The following is a 27,566-nucleotide window of genomic DNA, read 5'->3' as shown; positions in this document are numbered from 1 at the left end:
AGGTACAGAAAAAGGACTTGAAACAAGTGGTAAATAAGATGACACCAGGCAGCGTGTGAAAGGCTTACAAGAGGCTTGCTAGTCTATTTATCCTTTCCATCATGTGTTTGTTCTGAAAAGGCACAACTTTGAGGAAAACTAATGGAGCTTCATAAGGACACATAGTTCTGGAAGAGGAGCCCTGGAGTTGAATGAATTGATAAATATGAGCTTGAGAGAGTCAGTTCCTGGGTAGGTTGATAAGAAGTCTGGGGTCCCTGAGGAGCAGATAGGAGTCTGGAGTTCTCAAGGAGGAGAAAAGGACACTTCTTTCTTTCTACATTGCTTTCTCATAGTTAATATAACATTGTATCCTGCTTGAGGACATGTTTCTCCTTCTTGAGAACCTTCTGACTAATCCTGTCATCTTAAAATGTATATTATGGGAGTGGGTCTGTTAAGACCTTTACAGCCTTGAGACATTCTCTTGATTTATTGTTAATAACCAGTTGAAAGGTATATAACTCTGTTGCGAAGACTAGCAAGGGGGGCACTCTCGGTCTCCCTTCTGATGTCTATGTCAGAAGCTTTCTCTGTCCCTCTTTATACTGTAAGAAAACTCTGCTACATATAAGCTCTTGAGTGACCAAGCCTGGTCCCTGGTCCCAAGCTAAATCTTCTTCTTCAGAGAGCCAACGTATCCAACATCGTTCATCTGTAAGCTATCAAGCTCATGACGTGAAATCTATTCAATGGTCAGAACTTATCATTGGAGACAGATAAAAAGTCTTGTGCATGCATGCATGCTAAGTTGCTTTATTTGTGTCTGACTCTTTCCCAACCCCATGAACTGTAGCCCACCAGGCTCCTCTGTCCAGGGGATCCCAGGCAAGAATACTGGAGTGGATTGCCATGCCCCACTTCAGTGTATCCTCCCGACCCAGGAATTGAACCCAGGTGTCCTGCATTTCAGGTGGATTCTTTACCATCTGAGCCACTAGGGAAGCCCAGTGACAAAAATTTACAATAAAAGGCTATCTTTCATCTATTTAATTTCAAAGTCCTCAGGACTCACTGATCTGGGGGCACTTAAGTCTCCCAGGCTAATAGCCTTCCTTGTACTTGGGCTATTTCTGCAGTGATTAAAGGAAGCACTGGAACATATTTCCTGTGGTAGTGATTCAAGGGCGACCCAGAAGCTGACCCAGGACAAGGTTTCAAGTCCAAGGAAGTGACTCAGAGGGAGAGGACCAGCAGGGCAGTGCGAGAAGGGGTGAGGAAGAGAGATAACCAGTTGCCTATGTCATCCAGTGAGATACTGTGGCACGTGACTAGAGATTAACCTCAGGACATTAACGTTCCTCTAGAGGAAGCAGGTGGCTGACACCTCTCTGCCCCAGGCACCATCATTTCTTGGCAATTCAGTGAAAAGCAAAGGAATCTAGAGGCAAGAGAAAGCTCCCAGGCCACAAAATACAGATCTGGCAGTTCAAAGTGATGGTCTAGTGAAGTGGTAAAGGGTGGGGGGCTGGGGGTGGGCCTAACCTCTACACAGCCACTTGAGTGGTTTCCTGGGGAGGCTTTCTCTTCCCCTGCACAACTGTTAACTTTACCACAGTTAAAACAGGAAGAACCAGACTGAGGCGGGCATCAGCGGCATGCTACTGCAGTTATATTTTAGAACAAAGGGAGATGATTACCAGAGACCAACTTTTGATGTCTCAAAACATTCCATCAGAGTCTGCACTTGGGACTATTTTGTAAAATGACACTTACATGATGTCAAATGAAACAACGGATTTTTAAAAAAGATCATGGCAAGTAATACTGAGAAGAGAGGCTAGTAAGCATAAATTTTCACTTTGTGGACTTCCTTGTCGTCGCACTCCCTCTGTTTGTTGTAGTAATAGAAAGTATTGTCCCTTCTCTGAAGCTTCTTCACATATCCTGTCTCTGGCCAACGATCTACCTGTACATCCAAAACCAAAACACAAATATTGTAATGGTCCTTTTATATAATTGTTCACTATCAAACATTAAAAATTGCAAGTCACATCAAACAACAAGGCACAAAATTAAAAAATACTTGAGCTCTTAGTGATGTCTTACACTTGTAGACACATAGACACACATACATAAAAAACACACGTACAACACACTTGTCTCACATTGTAACCTTATACTGAAGGACTATTAGTTCAATGCTTCTCCCTAGATCCCAATTTCTAGGTTTAAATTTCTACTCTGCAGCCAAGATAAAACTTTCAGAATAATCTAAACTTTATTCTTCTTATATTTACTAACTATTTTATGCATTATTACTTACTAACTTCTGAAAATAATACCTAAGGAGGGAATTAGGGCTAGGCCGAGGCAACAGGAAGAAGCTAGCCTGGATGTCTCTAAAGGTGAATGTGTATCTCATGTCCATATTTCAAGTGCACACCTTGAAACTCAATTTTTCATAGAAATTTGAGGTAATGAACAAAGTCTTCAGCAATCTCTTCTTAGCTTCTCCTCCTTAGTTTTTCTCATTTGCCGTACTGGTTTGCTTACTTGATTGTTTGGCTTGATCCAGTTTGGACCTTTTTTTTTCCCCTTCCTCTGTGAAGTCAATGCATTTCTGCTCTGGTTAGATATGTTGCTTCCGGATGGTGTGACGTCTACTCCATCACTGTCAAAACCCAAGCTGGAGGCTGCTCATCCAAATCCAGTGACGTGACTGGCAGAGGCTGGCACCAGGTTGAAGGTGGTCAGGAAGAGGGAATTCAGTGACCATGGAGCAAATACGGTGATCTACCAGAGCTTTCGCTTCACACAAGCTACAGTTCACGTGCCTCCGAATTCAAACAACAGGGAGGGACATCCCCAGCAGTCCAGTGATTAAGACTTTGTGCTTTCACTGCAAGGGGCAAAGGTTTGATACCTGGCTGGGGAACTAAGATCCCACAAGCTGCATGACCAAAATCCCCCCCCCGCCACCCCCGCCAAACTACAGTTAGAAGCTCTGGGCATTAGCTCCTCCTGTCTTCAGAATCTAGAGGGGGAGACCAGAGCCAGATAAGTAGAATCTCATGGGATATAATCCAGAACCAAAATGGGAACAAGTAACAGCGCTGGAGAAGGAGAAAATTAGGAAGGGCCTGCTGAGGTCCCTCTGGAGGCTTCTACTGCCCCAAAGATCAAGTGGAAACTTATTAAGGTGACATACAAGGGTTCCCATCTCCCCATCAGCCTTTATCCTTATGCCCCACCACTGAACCACTTACTATTTACCAAGGCCACCAGTCCAGCCTTCCATGGCCTTATACCCATTCCCTCTGCCTGGAAAATGAGTCCCACCCTCAGCACCCCCACCACCTGTCTTACTTAAACAAGTATTTGTGGGTTATACACACTGCACCAAGACAGAAAGATTATGAATTAAAAACAGCTACTGAACTCACTGGGCCTAATGTCTATGAGATAGACTCATCAGCAAAGCATGTGATGCACTTCAAGGTCAGGGCCCTGAGGCCTGACAAAGTTGAGGGGGTCAGAAGGGCCTCGAGCAGGTGACAAATTTATTCATTTGGCTGCACTGGGTCTTAGTTGCAGCATATAGGATCTAGTTCTTTGAGCAGGATTCCAACAGGGGTCTCATGCGTTGGGAGAACAGGAGTGTCAGCCACTGAACCACCCTGGAAGTGACCTTTTAACCCACATCTAAAGAATTCCCACCAAAAGGAGTACCTATTCGGGAAGAGCATCCCAGGGAACTGCATTAAAGGAAATAATGTCAGTGTCGCTGGGGCATGGATGTGAGAGTAGAGAAATACTGAGAAAGGGAAGGACCAGATGGTGAAGACGCCTGCAACCCTTACAGTGGGAGCGGCTGTCACGTTCAAAGCAGAGGAACAGCACAGCTACAAAGACGGCATACAAAGACCTTGGTGGACTCGAGCCAGGAGGAATCTTTACCAAGACTGAAAGCAGCAAAGAGGAGTCGGAATAGTCCTGGGAAGACATGACAGTGACCTTCACCAGAGTTGCCGGTGGACGGAAACACATGCTAGTTGAAACAGGAGGTACAATCCGCCCGACTTAGTGATCAACTGGGAGTAAAGCAGGGAGGACTCAGTTTCCGATCTGGTAATCGATCCCCGAGGTCATCTCTCTCTGGTCTGCCGTCTATCTAGTGCCGACCTACTACTCAGCACACACGACTGGAGTTATTTTCTTGTCGGCCTCCACTTCCAGGCTGCGGAGAACAGAAGGGCCGGGTGGGGCTTTGTCTGATTGCTTCTCGTATCCAAAAGACGCGCAACTCCAAACAGAGCAGAGCCTGAGCCCGGGCCGGGACGCAGGAAAACACGCCGGGACGGGGAAGCCCTAGGGACTGGGGGCCTAGACAACTTTGCGCGCGCCTGGCCGAGTCGCCGGTTCGATCCCAACCAGAGCGACCCCTCCGGATCTCACATCCCAGCGCAGAGCCCCCCACTCACGTCTGCCCCGGCACCGGCTCCACGTGGCCGCGCTGCGCGTGCGTAGAGCTCACTCCTTGCCCGGCCTTTGCCTTCCAATGCGGTGGGGCAGGGGATGGAACCGCTCAGAAAACACTTTACATTCTTTTGCATCCGACCACTCCCAAACCGGAGAGTCTGTCTGCCCAGGGCGTCGCGACAGTTTCAGGAGTTTAGGAGCTGGGTGGAGGCGCTGGGAAAGGCCCTCCAGCGGCAGTGCGCAGGCGCAAGGTGTGTCTCGCGAGATCTCCAGTTGCCTGGGAACGGGCGGCCAGCTATCCGCTGTCTGTCCTGGGGACCACTGTACCCGTTAGACTCCAAAGGCTAATTCTCTCTCCAGTCGCCGCTCCTTTCTAACCCAATTTCTGCCTTTCAGCGCCTGGTAGTCTGAGCCCCTCTCGCTTTTCTGTTTTCGGCTTGCCAAAGAGACGCTAAACCAGTGCCCCCTTCACCGCGTCTCTGCCGAATCCCTGGCAATGTGGAAATAAATAAAGATAAAGGGGAGATGGGGAGGTGGTGAGGAAACCATGCACTTACAAGCAACGATGTAGACCATCTTGAGCCTCCGTAAAGAGGCGAATAAAGGCTATCTTGAATTCTGTGACAGCAGTTCAGAGAATTCCAAATACTGTGACTACTTCAGCCAATGGAGGCTTGAATGGTTACGAATGGAGTCGCTGGGAAGTCAGACAATTAATTGTAAGACAGCTGAAGAACATTTTCAAGATCAGGGATCTGAATCTGTTGACTTACTCTTGTCAAGACCGAGACCATAGTTTGCTTCTGACCTAATAAGCCTCCTCCCTCCTCATACCCTTTCTTTTCCTTTTCCAGTCTAACTTAGCACTTTTATTCCTCTTCTAAATATCTTCCTGTTTTTCTCAATCGCTTCACCGCTCGTTTTGTTTCGCATCTTTGGTCTATACAGCTTCAATTTTCATCACCTACATAGTACCCGGCTGGCCGTAAAGTAAACAAAACAAGGAGCTGTGCGTGTGGTCAGAGTATTGCAGGTTACGCGGGGTAAAGTATAGTGTGATTTTTTTTTTTTTTTGTCAATTAGAAAAATTAAAAAAAACCACCTTAGGAGTTTGAGTGTAACAGGCTTTTGTTTCGTAAAATGAATAGTAACAGATCATCACGATGAACAGTCAACATGCAGTTGTAAAGCAATCTCAGATCACAATTTTTAGCAGCAACCTCTCATTGCCCAACAGAATCCCTCTATTCTTGAAATGTCACTGAATGTCCTGATTCAGCTCTAACCTGTTTCCATCATGTCTGTCGCCTTATTCACTAGAAACAAGATGGGCATTTTGGGTACTGGAAGGCAAAAAGTTCATGTCTCATGATTTTTTAATATAATACTTAAAATCTTCGGTGGCAGCTAGACTTTCTACTACCATTGGTAAAAGCTGTGACACTAGACCCTAAGGCAGGTCACGTGAAACAAGACCTGTTTGTAGACTCAATACTGTGTTAGGTTATAAGCTTCATAAATCATTCAACCCTTGAAAAACATTAATAAACTTTTTTATTCCTCTTTGGCTGAGCCACACAGCACAGCATGAGAGATCTTGGTTCCCTTGCCAGGGACTGAACCTGCACGCCTTGCACTAGAATCTGGAGTCTTAACCACTGGACCACTAGGGAAGTCTCCCAAATTGCTAGTTTTGAATGTAACTTAACCCTGGCTTTTGATTTGGTAAATTGCTGATTATGGCTATCTTTGTTAAATTTAAATTGAATTAGCTTAACTTGTGACGCAGTGATTTTTTTCCTGGCTTCTTATGTGGTCAATGCAATCAGGTATATTTAATGGTGGCAAGCTGAGATTAAAATGTTAAATGTAAGAGCCAATCACAAGGTTATTATTTTTTTTCAAAGTAATGAAAACAGTACTTTATCTACTGTAAAATTGCAGGTTAATGACTTAGTCCTACAGAGTGGCTCTCAAACCTTCAATGAACTCACTGATTTAAAAATTATAAAGTATCATTTCAAAGATTAAATAATAATGAGGATAAATCACATGTTAAGTAGTGCCGCGGAATAGAAGTTTTAAAATTCTCAGTAGAAATTTTTGGATAAAAAGATGAGAAATTATTCAATCAAAGTGGAAGGTAAATATAATTTTAAAAGAATGAAGTATTATGAGTCTTTTTTAAAAAAAAGTATTCCAATAAATATTTTAAAATCTAAAAAAAATAAGTCTCAGATCTAATTTTTAAGCTGTATGACAGAAACACGTCAGATTGAAGTGCTAAAGCAATGGGAAGGAAATATGTGTAAGTTTTTGTCCCTCTAAGGTTTCAGATTTATAGCTTGAGTATCATTTCAGTTTATATTTACTCTATGAAGATTTGCAGCCACTATATACATGTCTCTGGATCAAAACCAGCTAAGGTCAAGATCTTAACCTCATCATCACATGACTCTAAAGCAAACTAATTAACCCTGTCTATGAAGTGATAAAAATAGTACCTGTTGTGAGGATTAGAAGAAATAATCTACTTAAAATGCTTAGCACAGTGCCTGATACATGCAGAGTGCTTCATAAATAGAACTGATGGATCCAGTAGCAACCTGAATTCAGAGATAATAGGTTAATAAAAATTAAGCCTCTATGATTTTAGTGCCTTGTTCTGTTTGAAGACTAAGCAATAAAATTTCCACAAGAATGTTGCTAAAATGAATGCATTTCGAAGGTAATTTCTCTCCCATTTGTATCATACAAACACTGTAACAGAAGTGTTTTTAAACAAATTTTCCCATGACCCAATAACCTCAAAACTCATTTCCTTTCAGTGTTTCCTTCTAATTTGTTTCACATTTAAGTGTGCACTTACATTATTAAAATAATATAGATTTTATATTCTGATTTTCTTTTCATATAACATTTTTCCCTATATTTCCCAAACATAGTTTTCAAGTTGTCACTTTAACATATATTTAGTATCTTATACCAATCAGTTTACTTTTTAAAAATAGCTGTTCCTCTGTTATTTTACCCTGGGAACTCAATTTGGTCTTTGAATAACAAAGTGTTCTTTTTATATTCATTCTAGAATTGGACTACAGTTAGGTTTATACGCTTGCCATGATATAAGAGCCATTTAAGAGACCTGACAATAAGTTTTGTCATTAACCACAATTTTTTGTTGAGAGAAAGTTACCAGCTGGAAAGTTTGTCAATAGAATGTAGGAGAATTGAGCAGCAGACTCTTCTTTCCCTCTGGGCATCCTCATCTTTGCTCTGTGTATGTGTGCATTGGAGTTCTCCAGAGAAGTAGAACCAGTGAAGATACAGATGTGAGTTATGGAGCCTGAGAAGTTCCACAGTCTGCTGTCTGCAAGCTGGAAACCTGGAAAGCTAGTGATGTCAATTCAGTCTAAACCCAACGGCCTGATAATCATGGGAGCTGAGTTTAAAAATCTCATTCCAAGGACATGAGAAGGTGAGATGGGATGTCCCAGCTCAATCAGGGTAGCAAGAAACAAGGGGGGCAATTCCTCCTTCCTCTGACTTTTGTTTTATTCAGGCCCTTCATGAATAGCGAAGATTGGCAGGCTGCAGTCCATGGGGTCACAAAAGAGCCAGACATGACTGAGCATGCAGACCCAGTTCGTGGATTGGATGGTGCTCACCTACACTGGGGAGGGGGGATCTTTTGGGTTGGCCAAAAAGTTCATTCAAGTTTTTCCCCATAAGTTGTTATGGAAAACCCCAAAGAAACTTTTTGGCCAACCCAATATTTTACTGAGTCCACTGATTCAACTGCTAATCTTTTCCAGAAGCACCTCCACAGTTCTTGTTGTTCAGTTGCTAAGTTGTGTCCAACTCTTTGTGACTCTATGGACTGCAGGTTTCCCTGTCCTTCACTATCTCCTGGAGTTTGCTCAAATTCATGCCCATTAAATCAGTGATGCTATCTAACCACCTTATCCTCTGCCCTCTTCTTCTCCTTTTGTCTTCAATCTTTCCCAGCATTAGGATCTTTTCCAATGAGTCAACTTTAATACTTTGGCTACCTGATTGAAGGAACCCCCACAGATACACCCAGAAACAATGAAATAATGTTTAATCAGGCCAGTCAAGTTGACACATAAAATTAACCATCAGTATGATGGTCTCTGTATCATACATAATAATTGTTATATAAACGGTAACGTTATTTTAAAATCAGTGACTAGAATAACTTTTGTGATGAGCTACAAAATCAATGACCTTTTTAGTATGCAGTTAACAAAGCCTCCTACTGAAAGTGGTTAGTCAGTGGTTATTATCTGTCTTCAAAGTCTGGATCTTTTCCAAGACGGGCTCATTGGCTTACACAACATCTCCTCAAAATCCCAAGGACTTTCTGTCCTTCCCCTTTGCCATCCTCTGACTCTTGGCATTGGCCCTCAAGCTTGTCCTCTCAAGCTCACAGTCTAGTGGTGACAGCTCTGATCGTCACAATTCACATAACCACGTGGCAGGAAGCAGAAGTTTCCCTCATGCATTTCTTTCTATCAGAAGGAAAAATCTTCTTAAGAAGCCCTAACAGACTTCATTCTGTTGCTCACTGGACAGTATCAGTCACATGCCCCCACTGAAACCAGTCCCTGGCGGGGGTGAGTGAGTCAAACGAGACTTGCTGAGACCAGTTATGAGTCTTCTCTTGGAGATGGAGCATAATATGGCTCCATAACCAAATGAAAGTAGGATCATTGACAAAAATGAAGGGGGAAATGGCTGCTAGGTGGGGAACCAATACATTAATGTCTCCAGTAGGGAGACATTTTGTTTAGTGGAGTTCAGTTGCAGAATACGTTAATTGGACACTAATACATAAAACACATGCAATTTAACAACCAAATGATCAGGGTGGAAACAAAATGATGAGCCATTATAATTTAATTCAGCCCTATGTATTAGCATTGAAACCAAGCCTAAAAATGACACAAGTTTAACACAAGTTTAAAGAGGAATATTAAACTCACGAGAGGTTGTTGGCAGTGGTACCTGGAGAAGATAAAGCCCTGAGCTAGCCATTACATCTTGTTAACTGGGTAAAAGCTGGAAGGTATTTATGAACCTTGACTTCGAAAACTCTTTTAAAGTAACAGTCATGTCCAACTCTTTGGGACCCCATGGACTGTATAGCCTGCCAGGCTCTTCTGCCCATGGAATTTTCCAGGCAAGAATACTGGAGTGGGTAGCCATTCCCTTCTCCAGGAGATCTTCCCAACCAAGGGATCGAACCCATGTCTCCTGCATTGCAGGCAGATTCTTTACCATCCGAGCCACCAGGGAAGCCCAAAATAATAATAAATGTTAAACCAAACAAAAGTAAAAATGCGTCCTGTCAGACAGTCTTTTTCTGAAGCTAGTTACAGTGAAATCATTCTGGTTAGTTTTTTGCAAGGAGTTTTCAAACATATTAATTTTAAAATAATGTGAAATGTGATTTTCCTGGCTATGTTTACTTAGTTGTTTACTTTGGGAAGTGGTATTAGTTGTCTGTGGTTTCAGGGAAGTTATATTTATTAAGAGTTTGTTGTAGAAAATTATTTATCTAAAGTTGTGACATAGTCAACTGTACCTAACCTGTGACATAGTCACCTGACATAATCACCAATTCAGTGTTAGGACATCACTGACTTTATAACTTTACTAGTTTAGAAGTAACTTGACCTCATTGATTAGTCAGAAGGTACTAAGAATCCTGTTTTGATTTTCTTCCCATGGACCTGTTTATAATGAATTTGGTAGCACTAATAGACATTTCAAATAAATAACACAAGTATGAGTCTTTTCACTTCCTTCCTTGTGAATATTCATAATCAACAGCTGTTTAGGCCAATCAGACCTTGAGCAAATTCAGCCACTCACACAAAACCAGATATCAGAAATGGAGAACCATATCGTAATTGTTAATGTAATATTTAAAACCACTTAGATTTATGGAAAAAGCTTATATTTCTGATTAGTGACTAGTAAAATAATAAGGTGAATCTCACCATAGAAAATGTAATGAAGTAGGAAAAAAATGAAATGGGTAGAAAATTTTAGTCTATGTGTAAAAGAAAATCTTTGGAAAACGCAGTTTGCTTCATATATAACTTTTGTGTGTGTGTAGCCAATATGAGCTCTTATAAGCCAAACATTACAACTTTTTAAGCTAGAAATGAAAAAGCCACTGAAAATGAAAAGCCTACAGGATTTAGTTTCTACTAAGGTAAATGTTTATAACTATAACCATTAATCAAAAAACTCTCAGGGGATCCTCAATAATTTATTTAAAAGAATAAAGTGATCTAGAGTCCCCAAAATGAGAAAATGGGCCCGTTTCTTGGTACAGTCTCACAAGAGACCATCATAAAATTTCAGTTCTCTAACTCCCTGGCTGGGCTGCTTTTCGGTTCTTCTAGCTCAAGAAACTGGTTTTCAGTGACCAGAACTCTCACCAACGTTTCTTGTAGACACAGGGTTTTTGGCTGTTACTAATTTTTACTTTCATGTCCCCATTTTTCTTCGTTCTTTTTTCCTTCAGTTTTTAAAAACTCTTTTCTTCATTTTCATCTTTACTTTTTTCTTTTTCTCATGTTTTTTCCTTTTTAAAACTTTGTTTTCTCTTATTTAGATTTGTCAGTATTTGGTTTTGTTTATTGGCACGTCTGGCATTATGTTTTGGTTCCATTATAAAGATCAGTTCATCAGAGGATGTCGGGAAGTGATTTTCTTTTGAGGTGATTTGGGTCAAGTTCCTGACCAGCTTTCCTCAATTTTAAGTTGACCTTGAGACACCCTGACTCCCAGGTCAGCAGTAAGTCCAACACGCTCCTGGCCTCTCAGACATCTCTGTTGAGGATGACCTCCATATTGACAATCATTAACAGTCAAGACCATCACCATGGGCAACATGACCGAGCTAAAGCTGGCTCAGTACATCCTGACTTAGGAAAGAGGCAGTCATGAAGATCATTGACAAGACTTAGACAAACTCCTCCGGACTCCAGAGACGGTCCCTTGAGTGAGAACCATGAAAGACTTGAGTCCTCCCCAAACAGTTATTTGTAGCGATCCATTCTGCCTTCCTTGAGGAATTACTCAATGGAAGAGACATATTTGAGGACCTGGTGGCTCATGGAAATCCATAAGAAAAAGAGGTTCTGGCAAATTCCATCGGTGATACACTGTCACCAGAAGTGCATTGCTCATAGAGTTAAAGGCAGAGCGCCTGCTTTTGGGTGCTGATATGAAGAAAACTTTGAAGACTATGGCTTTGGCGTTACATTCACCTTTGGCAACAAACTAGATATCTTCACTGGCTGTCCCCCTTTAGGCTACCCTGGAACTCTTCCAAGTCCAAATAAGATAGACCCACAGTAGACGTGTGGAATCTGAGAATCATCCTATATACACTGGCCTGCAAACCCCTTACCTGTTGATGGACTCCTGCCTTCAAGGAGCTGCAGGAATCAGTACTTAATGGAATAGACCATATGCCCTTTCACATGTCCAGGAAATGTGAACTGCTCAAGAAATTTCTCATTCTCAATCCCAGCAAGAAAGGCACTTTAGAGCTCATCAGGAAAGATCCGTGGATAAACAGAGGTCGTGAAGATGAACCAAACCTTGCATGGAGCCACTCTCTTGACTCCCAGGAACCCTGATGGTGGCGTCCAGCGTGACAAAAGGCAGGAAGTCCAAGGCTCACTGATGGCTGGAAGCACAACCAAGTGATGGCCATCTCTCTGCTTCTGAGGTACAAGAGAGCCGAGCAGGAGGGCCACATCATCGCCCCGAAACCCCAGACTTTGGTGGATCTAATCAACAGCAGCCCACCCAGGATCCACCCAAAGTTTCTGCTAACACACAGCAGTGAGGTGTCAGCAAGCTGGCAGCCCCTTCCACTAATTCCCATTCTAACAATACTCAGAGGGACAACACAGAACATAAGCCACCTGAGGAGGACCAAGTGTAGGGCAGAAGGGCAGTGGCAAAGCCAAGGAGGGGAAGAGACCACCTAGCCTCCAGCACAAATCAACGCAGGAATTGCCTGCTTTGGGAGTGAGCAAGCCCCGGCCAGGCCTCTATGCAAAGGGGCAAAGCCAGCCTAACCCTGCCAAGGTCAAGGGCTCTAAGGGCTCTGCACCCTTCCAACACCCCAGTCTCCCTGACAAAGCCACGCCTGCATAGAGATCCCCGCATTATGGCTCACCAAGGCCTCAGGGCCATGCCCCATTGGGAAGCTGGGCTGTGTCCCCAGCCCAGACTCCCAAGGGTGTCCTTTTCTTCCACCCACCCATCAGAAGTAGTGGCAGAGCCACAGAAGGAACCTGCGTCCTCCAGGGTGTGTCCAAAGGAAGCTCCATCCATTGAGGCGACCTCTGAAGGATAAGCCACCCCAGCCTTCCTTCCGAAGGACCAGCAAGGGCTTCTTCACCAGGTTCAAGTTCAAGTTCATACTGAAATTTCTGTGTTTCCGCTTTGTCAGAAGACATCTTGAAAGTGTGAGGCGGATGGGAGACAGTTCCCCCTCATGGAGTGGGAGCACAGGCGGTGAGAAAGAAAAACCGTGGGAAGGCCAGGTGGTGCTCACGACGCTTGAAGACCGCGAACCTCATGGAGCCCAGCGAGAAGGTGCAGGGCTTCAGCCAGGTGCTGGAAGCAAAGGGCGTCAGCGCGAACTGCGCCGGAGGCCTGCGCTGCTGTGAATGCCTGGCGCCGGGGCCAAGAGGACGGGGGTCCAAACGGTCACGCCCGCCTCTCAACGTAGCTTCTTTTCCGTGGCAAGCTGCGCTTCTGCGGATTTGGAAAGCATTGTGTCCACTCGCCCCGCTAAAAAAAAAACATTGCATCTTCTACCTTCAAAAAGTGGCCAGTAGCCTCCAGGGAGACAAGAGGTGGGGCAATCCTTGCCCCCGCAGCTGACTGTTTGCATCCGGGCCGCCTGGCCGCGCATCTCTGCGGCGTTGGCTCTGCGTTCGTGCTTGTGGGGGAGGGGAGCCAGGGTTGGTAACGTATCAGAACTCCTAACGGGTGCTTCCGGGGAAAATCTCTTGGGCGAATTTTACTGAGCAGGCCTGACTAGTATTAAGCGACCACTGTGAAAAGAGTTTGGGGTTGATCATAAGAGAGCTGGGATGAAACTGAAATGTGCGTGCAGCAGGCGCTCAGATGCTGTTTGGACTATAGGAGCTCATTCTGGCTGCAGGTTAGAGACTCGATGGATTAGCGGCCAAGTTCTCTTTGTGTTTTGAAAGTGGCCTCTTACTGCAAGGACAGTGAGGGAGACAGCAAGAACAAGGTCAGCTCAACTCATTGATGGCTGAGCAACCTCTCGTTTGTAAATTTTTCCCCCATTCTACTTTATTTCTTCCGGAAGACAAAAACAAGAGGATGCTTCCCCAGCTTGTTGTATGTGCTAGAATTCCCATGCAATGACAAGAGAAATTCAAGAATCTTCTATGGAACTCGACTCATGGATGTTAAAATTTATATAGAAGAGCAAGGTGCCAAGGACAGGCCTTCCTGAAGAAGAACAAAATTGGGAGGCTTTAATAATTAAGACAATGTGATGTAGGTGGGGGGATAAACAAATGCAGAGCCCAAGAAACTATCAATATGTTAAGTCTCATGATTTCTCTTAAACCCACCCTAGTCAGGCTTGCCCCCCAACCCCACCCTCACGACTGCATTAAAACTTCCTATCAGGTCATCAGTGATCTGGACAATGACCTAAATCCAATTACTAATTCTCAGTCTTCATCTAACCTAACATACTTTGGACATGAACTTGGGCAAACTCCAGGAGATGGTGAAGGACTGGGAAGCCTGGCATGCTGCAGTCCATGCTGTTGCAAAGGGTTGGACTTGACTTGGCGACTGAACAACAACAACAACAAAACATACTTTCTCACTCATGATGCTTCCTCAACTCTGCATTCTCTTGGTTTTTCTCTCACCTCAGTGATCACTTCTCTGTCTCCTTCGTGCTCTTCCCCCCAAACATTTAGTGTTGAAATTTCCCATGGCTCACTCTTCAGTTCTGTTTCCATCTCTCCTCCATACACACTGAGTTTCTAGGGCCATCCAAGTTTCAGAAATGGAACCCCTGAGTCTCAGATCTATACACCCAGCCCAGTCGAGACTTGAATATCTAACTGCCCATTTCACATTTCCACTTGGATGTCTGATATCTCAAATGCAGCATGTCCACGGTGGAACTTCTGATGTTTGTTGCTGTTTTTCAGCTTCTAAGTCATGTCTGACTGTTTGCAACCCCATGGACTGCAGCATGCCAAGCCTCTCTGTCCCTCACTATCTCCCGGAGTTTGCCCAAGTTCATGTCTGCTGAACCCAGTGATGCTATCCAACCATCTCATCCTCTGCCACCCTCTTTTCCTATTGCCTTCAATCTTTCCCAGCATCAGGGTCTTTTCCAATGAGTCAGCTCTTTGCATCAGGTGGGGAAAGTATTGGAGCTTCAGCTTTAGCAACAGTCCTTTCAATGAATATTCAGAGTTGATTCTCTTTAGGATTTGACTGGTTTGATCTTGCTGTACAAGGGACTCTCTGATCTTTGCCACCCCATCAGGCCAACTCCACCTATAGTTCTTCCAGTTACTCAAGGCAAACATCTCACAACTGTCCTGACTCCTCTCTTTCTTTCATACCGATACAGAATCTATCAGGGTCTCCTATTGACTTTACCTTCAAAATAAATGCAGAATCTGAACATCTCACTGCCTCCACTGCTGCCACCTGAGTTGGAGACACCCATAAGTTCTCTCCTGGATTATTATTACAATAAGACTCTTGCTTCCAATGTTGTTCTTTGTAGTCATAGTAACAGAAGAGAGTCTTAAAAAAAAAAAAAAAAAGATAAAGTAAGTCAGATCATGTCAGTCCTCACTGAGAACCCTTCGGTGGTTCTGTTTGACTCCCCCTTGAAGCCAAATGCTTTCAGGCAAGGTGTTATGTGATTGGGTCCCCATCTCCTATCCTCTGACCTCTTCTTTTGCTCCTCTGCGCCAGCCCCATGGGCACATCACACCTGCCAGGAAGCTCATTTCTGAGTGCCTTTGTACTGGATGCTGTTTTTGCAAGGGAATCTCTTCCCCAGGGATCTTCCAGGCCAGCTCCCTCACCTCCTTCAACTTTTACTCAAATGTTATCTTCCCATGAGGCCCATCCTGATGACATGTTTATAACTGCAAGTCACCTCCCCACTCCATATGCACAAGATTCTCCATCTCTTTGCTCTGCTCTTTTTGAAAACTGCACCTATCAGGGGCTTCCCTGGCAGTCCAGTGTTTGGGACTTCTCATCCCAATGCAGGCGGCGCAGTTTCGACCCTTGGTCAGGGAGCTAAGATACCACATGCCTCATGGCTAAAAACCCAGAAAAACATAAGACAGAAGCAATATTGTAACAAATTGAATAAAGATTTTATTTTTTAATATTTATTCTTATTTTTGGCTGTGCTGGGTCTTCACTGCTGCATGAGAGCTTTAGTTGTGGTGAGCAGGGGCTACTCTTGGTTGCAGTGCACAGGTTGCTCATTGCAGTGGCGTCTCTTGTTTCAGCGCACCGGCCCGAGGCACTTAGGTTTCAGAAGTCGCAGCTCACGGGTTCTAAAGTGCAGGCTCGGTAGTGGTGGTGCATGGGCTTAATTACTCTGCAGCACGTGGGATCTAGTTCCTGGACTAGGGCATACCTGTGTCCCCTGCATGGGCAGGCGGATTCTTAACCACTGGACCACTAAGGAAGCCCAATGAAGACTTAAAAAATGTTCCAAATCAAAAAAATCTTTACAAAAGAAAATAGCACCTATCACCTAACATCTTTCAATAGACTGTATAATTTGCTTTTTGTATATGTTTATTATCTGTCATCCCCTGCCAAAATGTAACACAAGGATAGGGATTCTTGTTTGTTTTGCTGACTGATGTTTCTCAAAAGCCTAGAAGGGTGCCTGGCTCATTTGGCACTCAATAACTGTTGGATTAGATGAATGAAAGTGTGAGTGAATAAGGAGGATAGGATGGAATGGAACCAGGAGAGTCACAGAGGTAAAGAGGAATGTTCTATTTCTTAAATTGGTGGTATGCTCATAAATGCGCCCTTTATTTTCTAAAAATACTTATGTATGTATGCATACTGGTTTATAATCAATATTTAATAATAGTAAAAATAAAAATCTTTATTATCCAGCTTGACTGACTCCCTAAAGTTTCCACAAAACTGAGTTTTCATTGTACCTAGTATATGATGATCACTGAACAGAGGACATTGATGTTTCTGTTGTTTCTTTTTGCTCCTTGAGACAGGCCAGTCATGGCTCTGGCAACCAGTAGGAGGATGGCAACTCAAGAGAAGAACATGCTTTGGAAAGAGTGCTTAAAATAACATTCTAGACTTAGAGAATAAAATGGAGCACAGTGTATCGTCCCTCTCTTTTCCTCCTGATTTTTTTATAATGACTATAATATCAAAATGTCTCAACTGCAGATACACACCCATACTGGAGCTCACTGCTCCCAGCTGACACACACTGATAAACAGGACTTTCTCCAGTAGACAGAGCACTTGCTCTTCTTCAGCTGCTATTTCCATTGTGCCTTTTAGTGTGCTTCTCATCGCTGGGAAATTTTGAAAAAAATTCTGCCCAGTACAGAAAAAAGAATTTCTTTTTCTTTTTCTTTTTTTGACCATACCACATGGCTTGTGGAATCTTAGTTCCCCCACCAAGGGTCCAACCTGGCCTTCAGCAGTGAAAGCGCAGAGCCCTAACCAGCGGACCACCAGGGAATTCCCCTTTCAGTATATTGTTCTAAAATTTGCTTTTTGTCCTTTATTTGGAAACTCATTGACTTCCCTATGAAAATAGTTTTGAGGAGAAAATAAAAAACCAAGGGATTTACATGAAGATGTAGCAAATAATTTTTAAGTGTAATCTTATGCAAAAACAAGGTAAAATGTTTCTTATGCAAAAACACGATAAACCGTTTTAGGGCCTTGAACTCCTGTATGTTGTTACATTGTTAGACATTTCAAATCAATAGCTTTCTTAAAACAGAGTTTGCCCTTTCTTCCAATCACTTTGCTCCACGAAGACTTGTATGTAATGAACTCCTCAGATGACCAGAAAATGCAGTTCCAGTTCTTTGAAAATTTAATCAGACGTGAATTACAACCCCGTTCTGTGTCTGCAGACTTGGAGTGACACTGGGTTTGTTCCCCTGGAGAATGGGGTCATGTTGAAGAGTCCTGTGTGTTTTGTTTTTTTTTTTTTACCCTAATTGAAATCCAGTTGGGATGATTGCAGAGCGTGTTCAGAATGTAAGTGGCTCTCCTTTTATAATGAGGAGAAGAGGCAAACTACCTCTTCATTCCTGGTGGGCTGTGCCTCAAGACGGGTCGGGAGACAGAGATACCAGATAAACGCTGTCTGCCACCCAAGCTCTTAGAATCATGCAGAGGACAGAGGTATATATGAAAAGGAATCCCAAGTGAGGTCAGTGCCCTGGAGAGACCTCTCAGGATTTCCTGCAAACAACCTCTAGAGAATGAATAGAGCGAGTCAGGGGCAGAGAGGAGCTCTTTTAAATTCTCTTCCCTGCGCCTTGCCAGTTGCAACCTCTGGCAGCGCACAACTCTCTGCAGGGCTTAGGCTGGGAGAAGAGCGCGGCCCCGCGGGCCCGGACGGTGTCACTCACCGCCCAGCCCCGCCCTCGCGGGCCAGCGACCAATGGGCATAGGCCGGGCCCGGGAGCGCGACCAATGGGAGCCGGCGGGCGGAGGCGCGCTGCCCTTTAAGGAGTCGCTGGGCGCCGGGTCCCGGGAACCCGGCGCTTAGAGACAGGCACCGTCCAGGTTTAGCCGCCATGTCCCTGCAGGTGAGCCGGGTGTGCGCGCGCTGCTGCGGGCGGGGAGGAGCGTACGTCCCGGAGAAAAGCGCTCGAGTGGGGCGTGGGGCCGGCGTGACGCCCCGCCGGGGTCGCGGCGCATCTCTGACCCGGCACTTCAGGCCGCTGCTGCCAGTCCTCTTTGTCCCCGGTAGCTGTCCGCGGGGACCCCCGAGACACGCCCACCCCATCGCCAGCGCCCCCTTATTGCGCGTAATCCGCACCGGTGCATTCTGTTGACGGCGTGCCGGGCTCCCTATGGCAACTCTTGTGAACCCCGGGGACTGGTTAGACGCAAACCAGGCACCCGCCGCGGGAGGGCGGGCGCCAGGCTGCTCCCAGCGGACCCGGCGGGTCCTGCCCAGCCATCTCTTCCCATCCTGGAGAGGGAGGTGTGGGCGGCCTCCCCTTGCTCCTTGGCACGCCTAGGGGCTCTTCCAAGCTAGTGCAGAGATCTGGAAAACCACGATCTTAAATATACTGTTCTTGTGGTCTTTGGAGGGAAAAAAAAGTTTATGTTCAGGGTGGAAATTTGGGGGAAAGGGAAGAAATGTAAAGTAAAAAAGAAAAAGGGGAAAGTGTTAGTTTCTCAGTCCTGTCCGGCTCTTTGTGACCCCGTGGACTGTAACCCGCCGGGCTCTTCTGTCCATGGAATTCTCCAGGCAAGAATACTGGAGTGGGTAGCCATTCTTTTCTCAAGGGGACCTTCCCAACCCAAATATGAAACCAGGCGGATTCTTTACCAGGGAAGCCCATAATATAAAGTAGAACATCAGACATTCCTTCACCCAAGTGATAACCACATTAGCACTAGGTTACTTTCTCAAGTGTTCGAGAAACATCTATGTGATATGTGAATGTATATGTTTATACACACACTTTGCTTTTTATATAATTTTGCTCTCTCGCTCTCTCTCTTTTTTAATTTGTACTATGAGCTTTCTGTCACCACTAAATATTCTTTAAAAATTTTAAATGTTTGCATTGGGTACATGGCAGGATGCACCCCATGTGACCGTGGTACTCCAGGGTCACTGCTACACTAGGGGCGGGGTCGGGGGGCCTTGCGAAAACAGGAACGGGAGAGGGTGTGAGGAGAGGTTTTAAGGCAGTTGTTTTGAAGACCCGTTAGGCACAGGCGCGGGGGAAATCCAGCAGGTCAGCTTTCAGCCAGGGTGCTGAGTACGGGCTCCAGCAGAGTGAGCTCAGCAGGCGTTGAAATTCCTCACCCAAAGCCGCGAGCCCAGCTCTGCAGCAGCACAGGAACATTATCCAACTTTCCCTTTGGCCCAGAGTGCTTGGAATTAAGTGTAAATGACTGTACCTTTAAGTCCCTGTTTCTGGGATTTCCCTGGTGGTCCAGTGGTTAAGACTGTGTGCTTCCACTGCAAGGGGTGTAGGTTCCATCCTTGGTCAGGGAACTAAGATCCTGCATGTGGTGAGGTGTGGCCAAAGATTAAAAGAAAAAAAAAAAAATCTGTTTCTCACCTATTGCTGGGAGCCGTTATGGGAGGTCCCACCTGTGACGAGGTCATGAAGAAAATCAGGCAGGCAAGGCCGTCTGGGACCCCATCCATGACGAGGTCACGAGGAAAATACCTGACAGGCAAAGCCGTCTAGGATAAGGGACCCTCCAGGTTGGCCTCGGCCTCTACCCTACCCTATATCCTCCTCCCTTTTCTGCTGCTGTTCTTTTTTTTTTTTTAATTAATTTATTTATTTTTTCAGTGGGTTTTGTCATACACTGACATGAATCAGCAATAGATTTACACGTATTCCCCATCCCGATCCCCCCTCCCACCTCCCTCTCCACCCGATTCCTCTGGGTCTTCCCAGTGCACCAGGCCCTAGCACTTGTCTCATGCATCCCCCCTGGGCTAGTGACCTGTTTCACCATAGATAATATACATGCTGTTCTTTCGCAACATCCCACCCTCACCTTCTCCCACAGAGTTCAAAAGTCTGTTCTGTACTTCTGTGTCTCTTTTTCTGTTTTGCATAAAGGGTTGTCGTTACCAGCTTTCTAAATTCCATATATATGTGTTAGTATGCTGTAATGTTCTTTATCTTTCTGGCTTACTTCACTCTGTATAATGGGCTCCAGTTTCATCCATCTCATTAGAACTGGTTCAAATGAATTCTTTTTAACAGCTGAGTAATATTCCATGGTGTATATGTACCACAGCTTCCTTATGCATTCATCTGCTGATGGGCATCTAGGTTGCTTCCATGTCCTGGCTATTATAAACAGTGCTGCGATGAACATTGGGATGCACGTGTTTCACAATTTGTATGGAAATACAAAAAACCTTGAATAGCCAAAGTAATCTTGAGAAAGAAGAATGGAACTGGAGGAATCAACCTGCCTGACTTCAGACTATACTACAAAGCCACAGTCATCAAGACAGTATGGTACTGGCACAAAGACAGAAATATAGATCAATGGAACAGAATAGAAAACCCAGAGATAAATCCACAAACTTATGGACACCTTATCTTTGACAAAGGAGGCAAGGATATACAATGGAAAAAAGACAACCTCTTTAACAAGTGGTGCTGGGAAAGCTGGTCAACCACTTGTAAAAGAATGAAACTAGAACACTTTCTAACACCATACACAAAAATAAACTCAAAATGGATTAAAGATCTAAATGTAAGACCAGAAACTATAAAACTCCTAGAGGAGAACATAGGCAAAACACTTTCTGACATAAACCACAGCAAGATCCTCTATGACCCACCTCCCAGAATATTGGAAATAAAAGCAAAACTAAACAAATGGGACCTAATGAAACTTAAAAGCTTTTGCTGCTGTTCTTGTTTGCCCTGCTGCAGATTCTTGTGTTGCCTGCCGAGAGCTCTCCTGCTCCTCTTTCACTGAATAAAGACCAACTTAAAACCCTAATTAATAAATCTCCTGGACGCTGGTACGCTATGAAGGGGCCAGGGATGAAGGAAATGCTTCACTTCAAACATTTTGCTGGCATTCTGGCTTGTTTGAGAAATGTGTGATCTCATTGCACAAAATGCTCTTGATTGTTCTAAACATCCTAAGCACAGTACACTAACAAAAGAAACTATTAAGCATAGGCCCCTTCACAGGGTGAGAAAAGCTCCACAAATATGATAGCCACAAATGTGCCTAATAGAAAATACTTTAGAGAGAGATTAGCTGGCAACTTCTTGCAGGTAGTTAACTTTTAGACTGAGAGCCTGTTTTGTGCCGTGTCTGCTGTTTCTGCAGTCCTTCGCATTTCTGTTCTGTAAAAATGTAATCCTATCTAGTTCCCATAGAGATGACACTTATTAGAAAGAAAATAGATTAATTATAAGAAAAACAGGGTCGGCTACTGAAGTTGCTTAAGTCACACCAGGTGCAAGCCATAAAATGTTAGCAGGCCTGAAGGCCAAATGATAAAAAAGACTCTTGTGAACGAAAAAGTATGTGGGTGACATCCAGTTTCTGTTGAAGGTCAAGTTGCTGTAATGTTTTGAGATGACCTGTGTGTAAACAATATGCACTTCCCCCCAAAAGATGTTGTTAAGGGTATAAAGGGGCCCTGCGAAAATAAACTTTAGACTTAGCCCCGAGCTTTGTCTCACTCTCTCTCTCATTCGCCGACGCCGTTCATCCTGAGGGTTCCCCTGGATCTTGCTGGGGCTAGACCCTGGCAACCTATGATAATTTCAGACCCTCCTAATATCTACTCACTTTTCATTCATGTGTTCAACAAGGAGGTACAGGGCTCAGATGGGCTCCTCCCACCTGCCAGCACTCTGTAAGGCAAGGCTGTTGCTACTGAGATGAATGTTTGTGCCTATCCTCTGTTCTGGATACTTGGGGGGAACAAATACCTTCCCACCAGCCTTGTGCTGAGCCCTAATAAATACTGTTAGGTCTGCCTGGAACCCGCTTCCCTGTCACTGTCCATCCGCTAGGTACTGACCCCACCCCAGGCTCAACTAAGCATCATCTTCTCTGAGAAGGTGCCTTCCACCCTCACAACTGTTCCCTTCTCTGTGGTCCCAGGACACCTACTGCTCCTCTGCTTGAGCAAGTATCACATGATCACTGTGACCCACTCATCTCCCACAGGATGCTGAGCTTTGTGAAAGCTGGCTGCCCTGTTCATCCCTGTCTGCTCTCCCAAGGCCTGGCCCCTCAGAGGTGTTCAATACATATTGAATCAATAGTGTGATACAAGTGGTGAGCTCTGGGCTGGCAGAGTCAACAGAATGAAGTCAAGAATATTTACGGTCTTATTCTTGTTTCATCCTCATGCTTCCCGGCTAAGGTTGATGCCTTTTTTTTTTTTTTTTTAGCTGAAGCCAAATCTCATGGGAGCTCCATTGCTTACACAGAGTCCCAGGGCAGTGTGTCTCCAAGCTAGAATTAAAACCCAGGATCCTGACATGAGCCCAATGTTTTTCCCGCCACGGCTCATCGTAGCTGGGCTGGGAGAAGGCACACTGAAACTGCCACGTAAAACACGAGTGCATGACGTTGGGGTGCCAGGGAAGGGCATGCTGGAGAGAAAGACTGACACTGGGCCCTGCTCTGGAATGGGTTTTTCTCCTCTGCCTGGGGAGAGAGTAGAGAGGGGACCTCTGAAATTGCCTGGGAAATGGTCAAGGGCTCCACTTTTGGATAGAGAGGGTCCAAGACTTTCATGAGCTTGTTAGATGGTTCCATACCCCTCAAAACATGAAGCACAGTCTTCCAAAAACTCCTTCCTGGAAGGCAGGGACTTAGCAGGTTTCTGAGAAGCCTTAGAATTCGTATCAAGGCTTAGCTTGCCAAAAGGACTTGAGTTGCTGTCATTGGAAGATGGCACGAGACTTCACAGCAAATAGAACACCTGAGATGCCTGCCAACCCTGAAGGGAAGGATCCCTATACCTCCTGGACAGTCTTGCCCTGTCCTGCCCTTAGGAAGCTGAGGGAAGTAATGTAGCATTTTAACTTTGCCCTTATTATAGACACAATATGTGCATGCACATTATGGGAAATTTGGAGAGTATAGATGGTATTTAAAAAAAAAACAAACAGGAAACTTACCAATAGAGGCCATTAGTATTGACACATTTTAGTATATTTGGATGTCTCTTCAAGATACTGATTTCATTTCCTTTGGATAAATACTCCAAAGTGGGATTGTGAGATCACATGGTAGTTCTTTTTTAAATTTTTGAAGAAGCTTCATACTGTTTTCCACAGTGGCTGCACCAATTTACATTCCCACCAACAGTGTATGGGGTGCCCTTTTCGCCAAATCCTCATCAACACTGGTTATTTCTTGCCTTTTTGATCATAGCCATTCTTACAGATATGAGGAGATATGTCATTGTTGTTTTGATTTGCATTTTCCTGATGCTTAATGATGTGGAACATTGTTTCAGATCACTATGTATCTTCTGTGGAAAAATCTCCTGACTCTTTTTAAATCAGATTGTTTTGTTTTGCTTTTTTTTTTTTTTTTTTTTTGCTGTTCAGTCATACGAGTTCTGTATATATTTTGGATATTAGCCCCTTATCAGATAAACAGTTTGCAAATATTTTGTCCCATTCAGTAGGTTGCCTTTTCATTTTGTTGATGTTTCCTTTGCTGTGCAGAAGTTTTTTGTTTGCTATAGTGTCCTGTGTTTATTTTTGTTTTAACTAGTTTTACTTTTGGTGTCACATCCAAAAATCACTGCTAAGAATGATGTCAAGGAACTTACTTTCTATCTCTTTTTCTAGTTGTTTACAGTTTTAAATCTTATGTTCAAATCTTTCATTCGAGTTGATTTTTGTATGTGGTGTAAGATGGGGTCCAGTCTCATTTTTTTGCTCGTGTATTCAGTTTTCCCAGAATTGTTGACTGAAGACACTGTCCTTTCTGCAGTGTATATTCTTGGCTCCTTTGTCATAAATGAATTGACCATATATGCATGGGTTTATTTCTGGGCTCTTGACTCTGTTCCATGGATCTTTGTGTCCGTTTTTATGTCGGCACCATACTGTTTTGCTTACCATAGCTTGTAATATCATTTGAAATAAGGAATTGTGATGCCGCCAGCTTTGTTCTTCTTTCTCAAGATTGCTTTAGCTTTTATGGTTCTATACACATTTTGGGATTGCTTTTTCTCTTTCGGTGAAAAATGCCATTGGAATTTTGATAATGAAGTGCATTGAATTTGTTGATGACTTTGGGTAAGATGAACATTTTACTATTAATGTTTTCTATTTAAGAACAGGGACTATCTTTCCATTTATTTATGTATTCTTCAGTTTTTAAACATTTAGATAAACATTTTAAATATTAAGAATTTTATTTTGTTCTCTGTATCAAATATGTAGGTGCATTGTCCGTGTAACAGGTAAGGACCAAAGGAAGTATCCACAAATTAAAATAAGGATAATCCTGGTGGAACCCGAGCAGTAATAGTTCATTTCTGATTGAAAGCTTCCTGTCCTCTTTAAGTTCTCCTGAAGCAGATAAACCTGCCTAAAGTTGGCAAATGCACTGTCTTTTTGTTTTAGGCTGATTTTGACAAGGCGGCCAAAGACGTGAAGAAGCTGAAAACCAGGCCAGATGATGAGGAACTAAAAGAGATCTATGGACTGTACAAACAGTCTGTAACTGGAGACATAGATATTGGTATTGTGCTGTCATATTAAAAAATAACAGTACACTTTGTTGAACAGTATAGAAGCATAGAATAACAAGTAACTCTGTGAATGTATCTTTCCTTCTTTTGGCAGAGTGTCCAGCACTGTTAGATCTAAAAGGAAAGGCTAAGTGGGAAGCCTGGAACCTTCAAAAAGATAGTTTTTAAGTGTTACACGAACCTTCTTAATTTCCACGTACATCGGTCGGTGAGTCAACCTGTTTGTATCTTTCTAGGATTATCAAAGGAAGATGCCATGAGTGCCTATATTTCTAAAGCAAGAGAGCTAATAGAAAAATACGGAATCTAGAATTCAGCCCGTGAGAGAATTTTCCTTTTGAAGCCTTCATAATGGTATCGTGACCTAATACTTAGGGGAGAAATGCACTGTAACTCTTGATGGATCATCAGTATTTTTGCTAGTAACATGACTTGTCATTCTGAATTAGAGGTATGCTGAAACTACATGTTTAATAAAATTTTACTTGCTAAAACCAGGCAATTTTAAAGAGTTATTTTTAAAGTGTTGCGCTTGTAGTCTGTATACAAAAACATTAGTTTTTAGTGTAGTGTGTGTGTGTACACAAAAAACTTGTTCTTTTGGCTTCTCTGTTTTTTCTGCAGTGAAGTGGTCTTACTGGTATAATCAGCACAGTTTATTAAGAACTAATCACAAGGGTCAGTTCATTTCTCTGTGTAGCTTTGGGATTCACACCAATGCAGAGCCTCGGCAATACAGACACATCTGGCTCCAGGCTCCCTTCAGTGACTGATTTATAGGTAACCCGAGGCAAGTTACTGAAGCTTTGGCTAAAGCTCATCTGTAGGGTAAGGGGAAAATGTCGATCTCAGAGGTTAAGAATTGAATGAGGTACCTGTATTTATCCTACCTTCATTTTAAAGTGTATACTGTATAAAAGACGAGAGCAAGCAACAAAATTTTTAAAAATAAACTTATGAGTCTATCTCAAGCTCTTCAAAGAAAGAAGAAAAGCTGTCATGGGCTATCAGCTATTCAAGTTTCTATGCTTAGGACAAATAAAAACATCAGGCTGAAATGTAGTAGCTGGTGATGACAGACTGTACAGTATGCCTCTAAAGTCCAGTTTTATCAGAGTGAAAATGAAGAATCTGGAATGTCTATTGGACCAGTTTGCAGTCTCACTTTGGTGTCCACAGGCTCTCTGAAAGAAGGTGGCCTCATTTTCAGAGTCCTAACATCCATTTGAGATTCTACAGGCTAGAAGTCTTCCCAGAGAGAGTGCCTCTGTCCCCTGCTGAAGGGTGTAGGTTTGGTGTTGTGTGAGCACTGGGAGAGATTGATTTCATGTGACTTAAGAAAAAAATTTTTGGATTGACTAGATGAATTTTCAGGGAATTATGTTGGGTGAAAAAAAAGCCAGTCCCAAAAGGTTATATATTGTATGATCCTGTTTATGTAACATTCTTGAAATGGCAAAATTGCAAACCTTGAGGACTGAATAGTGATTGCCAAGGAGGAGGGGAATGAGGGAGGATGTTAAAAGGCCAGCAGGAGGGATCCAGTGGTGATGGGATGTTCTGTATCAATGTCATCCCCTGGTTGGGCAGTGACACTAGAATTTCGCATGATGTTGCAAAAATTTTGCACGATGTTGGGGAAGCTGGGGAGCTCTGTGTCATTTCTTAGAACCCCATGTGAATCTACAGTTCTCACAAAATAAAAAGTTTAATGAAAAACAAATCTAGCTTGATTTCTAATCTGGAAAACTTGGGAAAGTTAAAGGTGATTCTCCTCTCTATCTAAGTGTTGCCTAAAGACAGAAGTCTTCCACGATGAAGTTGACACCCTCTTCCAGTGGAGGGCTCAGAAACTCTTTGAGCTGTTCCTGCGTGGACCTCACCTCCACCCCAAAAGGCTGGCATCGGCCGCATCATGAGATTCCTATTTGTGGACTGTAGTAACTACAGGTTGTTCAAATGAATAATCACAAATCTAGATTCCTTTAGCACCAATCCTTCTAGAACAGAGCCCTGTATCCTACCCAAGAGTAAAGCACAGTTCAGTGCACACTAAACGGTGAACATAGTTTCTCGAGGTTACCTTTAACTCAAATGTATTACATGAATTTTAACTCAAAACCCTCCCCCCTGACAATGAATGTTATATTATTTTCACTTTGTTAAAAAGAAACAATGGGGACTTCCCTGGTGGTCCAGTAGCTAAAGCTCGGAGGTCCCAATGCAGGGGCCCAGGTTTGATCCCTGGTCAGGGAACTAGATCCCACATGCTGCAACTTAGAGTTCACATTCTGCAACTAAGACCCACTACAGCCAAGTAAATAAATATTAAAAAGAATGATATATTCTAAAAAGTCCCTCTTGTGTGTATTTCCCTTAATCTTACTCACTAAGACTCTCTATATACTATTTTTAAACCAACAAAAACACGACCCCATATTATGTGATCCCAAACACATCCGTGCTTTAGAAGGTGACATTTTAGCGTGTCAAGCTGTGTTAAGCTTTGGAAGCCGTAAGGAAGAGACACTGG

The 27,566-nt window shown here is 43.5% G+C and overlaps 2 protein-coding genes across 9 annotated transcripts in view; one reads left to right on the top strand and one right to left on the bottom strand.

Annotated features, from left to right (window-relative positions):
• The window catches only part of LOC122681693 (S-acyl fatty acid synthase thioesterase, medium chain-like), a 39,347-nt gene extending 34,632 nt beyond the window's left edge, over window positions 1-4,715 (bottom strand). For 5 of the 8 annotated variants that reach the window (XM_043884065.1, XM_043884070.1, XM_043884069.1 and 2 more), the window contains exon 1: window positions 4,464-4,715. The gene's annotated coding sequence lies outside the window, so the exon portion shown is untranslated. Of the gene's footprint in view, window positions 1-2,425; window positions 2,445-2,535; window positions 2,882-3,939; window positions 4,103-4,463 lie in introns of those variants that run through there. The other 3 variants (XM_043884067.1, XM_043884066.1, XM_043884068.1) reach the window with 3 other exon arrangements.
• Window positions 4,716-18,222: 13,507 nt separating this feature from the next.
• LOC122681064 (acyl-CoA-binding domain-containing protein 7-like) lies at window positions 18,223-25,201 on the top strand. Its single transcript, XM_043882792.1, has 3 exons — window positions 18,223-18,374; window positions 24,906-25,023; window positions 25,128-25,201. Exons 1-3 carry the CDS (start codon window positions 18,363-18,365, stop codon window positions 25,199-25,201), a joined length of 204 nt encoding a protein of 67 aa, XP_043738727.1. The 5' UTR covers window positions 18,223-18,362.
• Window positions 25,202-27,566: the final 2,365 nt, after the last annotated feature.

The sequence above is a fragment of the Cervus elaphus genome, chromosome 23, assembly GCF_910594005.1.
Source record: "Cervus elaphus chromosome 23, mCerEla1.1, whole genome shotgun sequence".
NCBI classification, from domain to species: Eukaryota; Metazoa; Chordata; class Mammalia; order Artiodactyla; family Cervidae; genus Cervus; species Cervus elaphus.
Note: the sequence above shows the minus strand (reverse complement) of the source record. Positions and strands in the feature narration are given on the sequence as shown.

Bases quoted from the DNA above. Each gene is read 5' to 3' on its own strand.
- LOC122681064 (XM_043882792.1), top strand. The intron at 25,024-25,127 runs GTATTGTGCTGT...TTCTTTTGGCAG, and splicing joins AACTGGAGACATAGATATTG to AGTGTCCAGCACTGTTAGAT.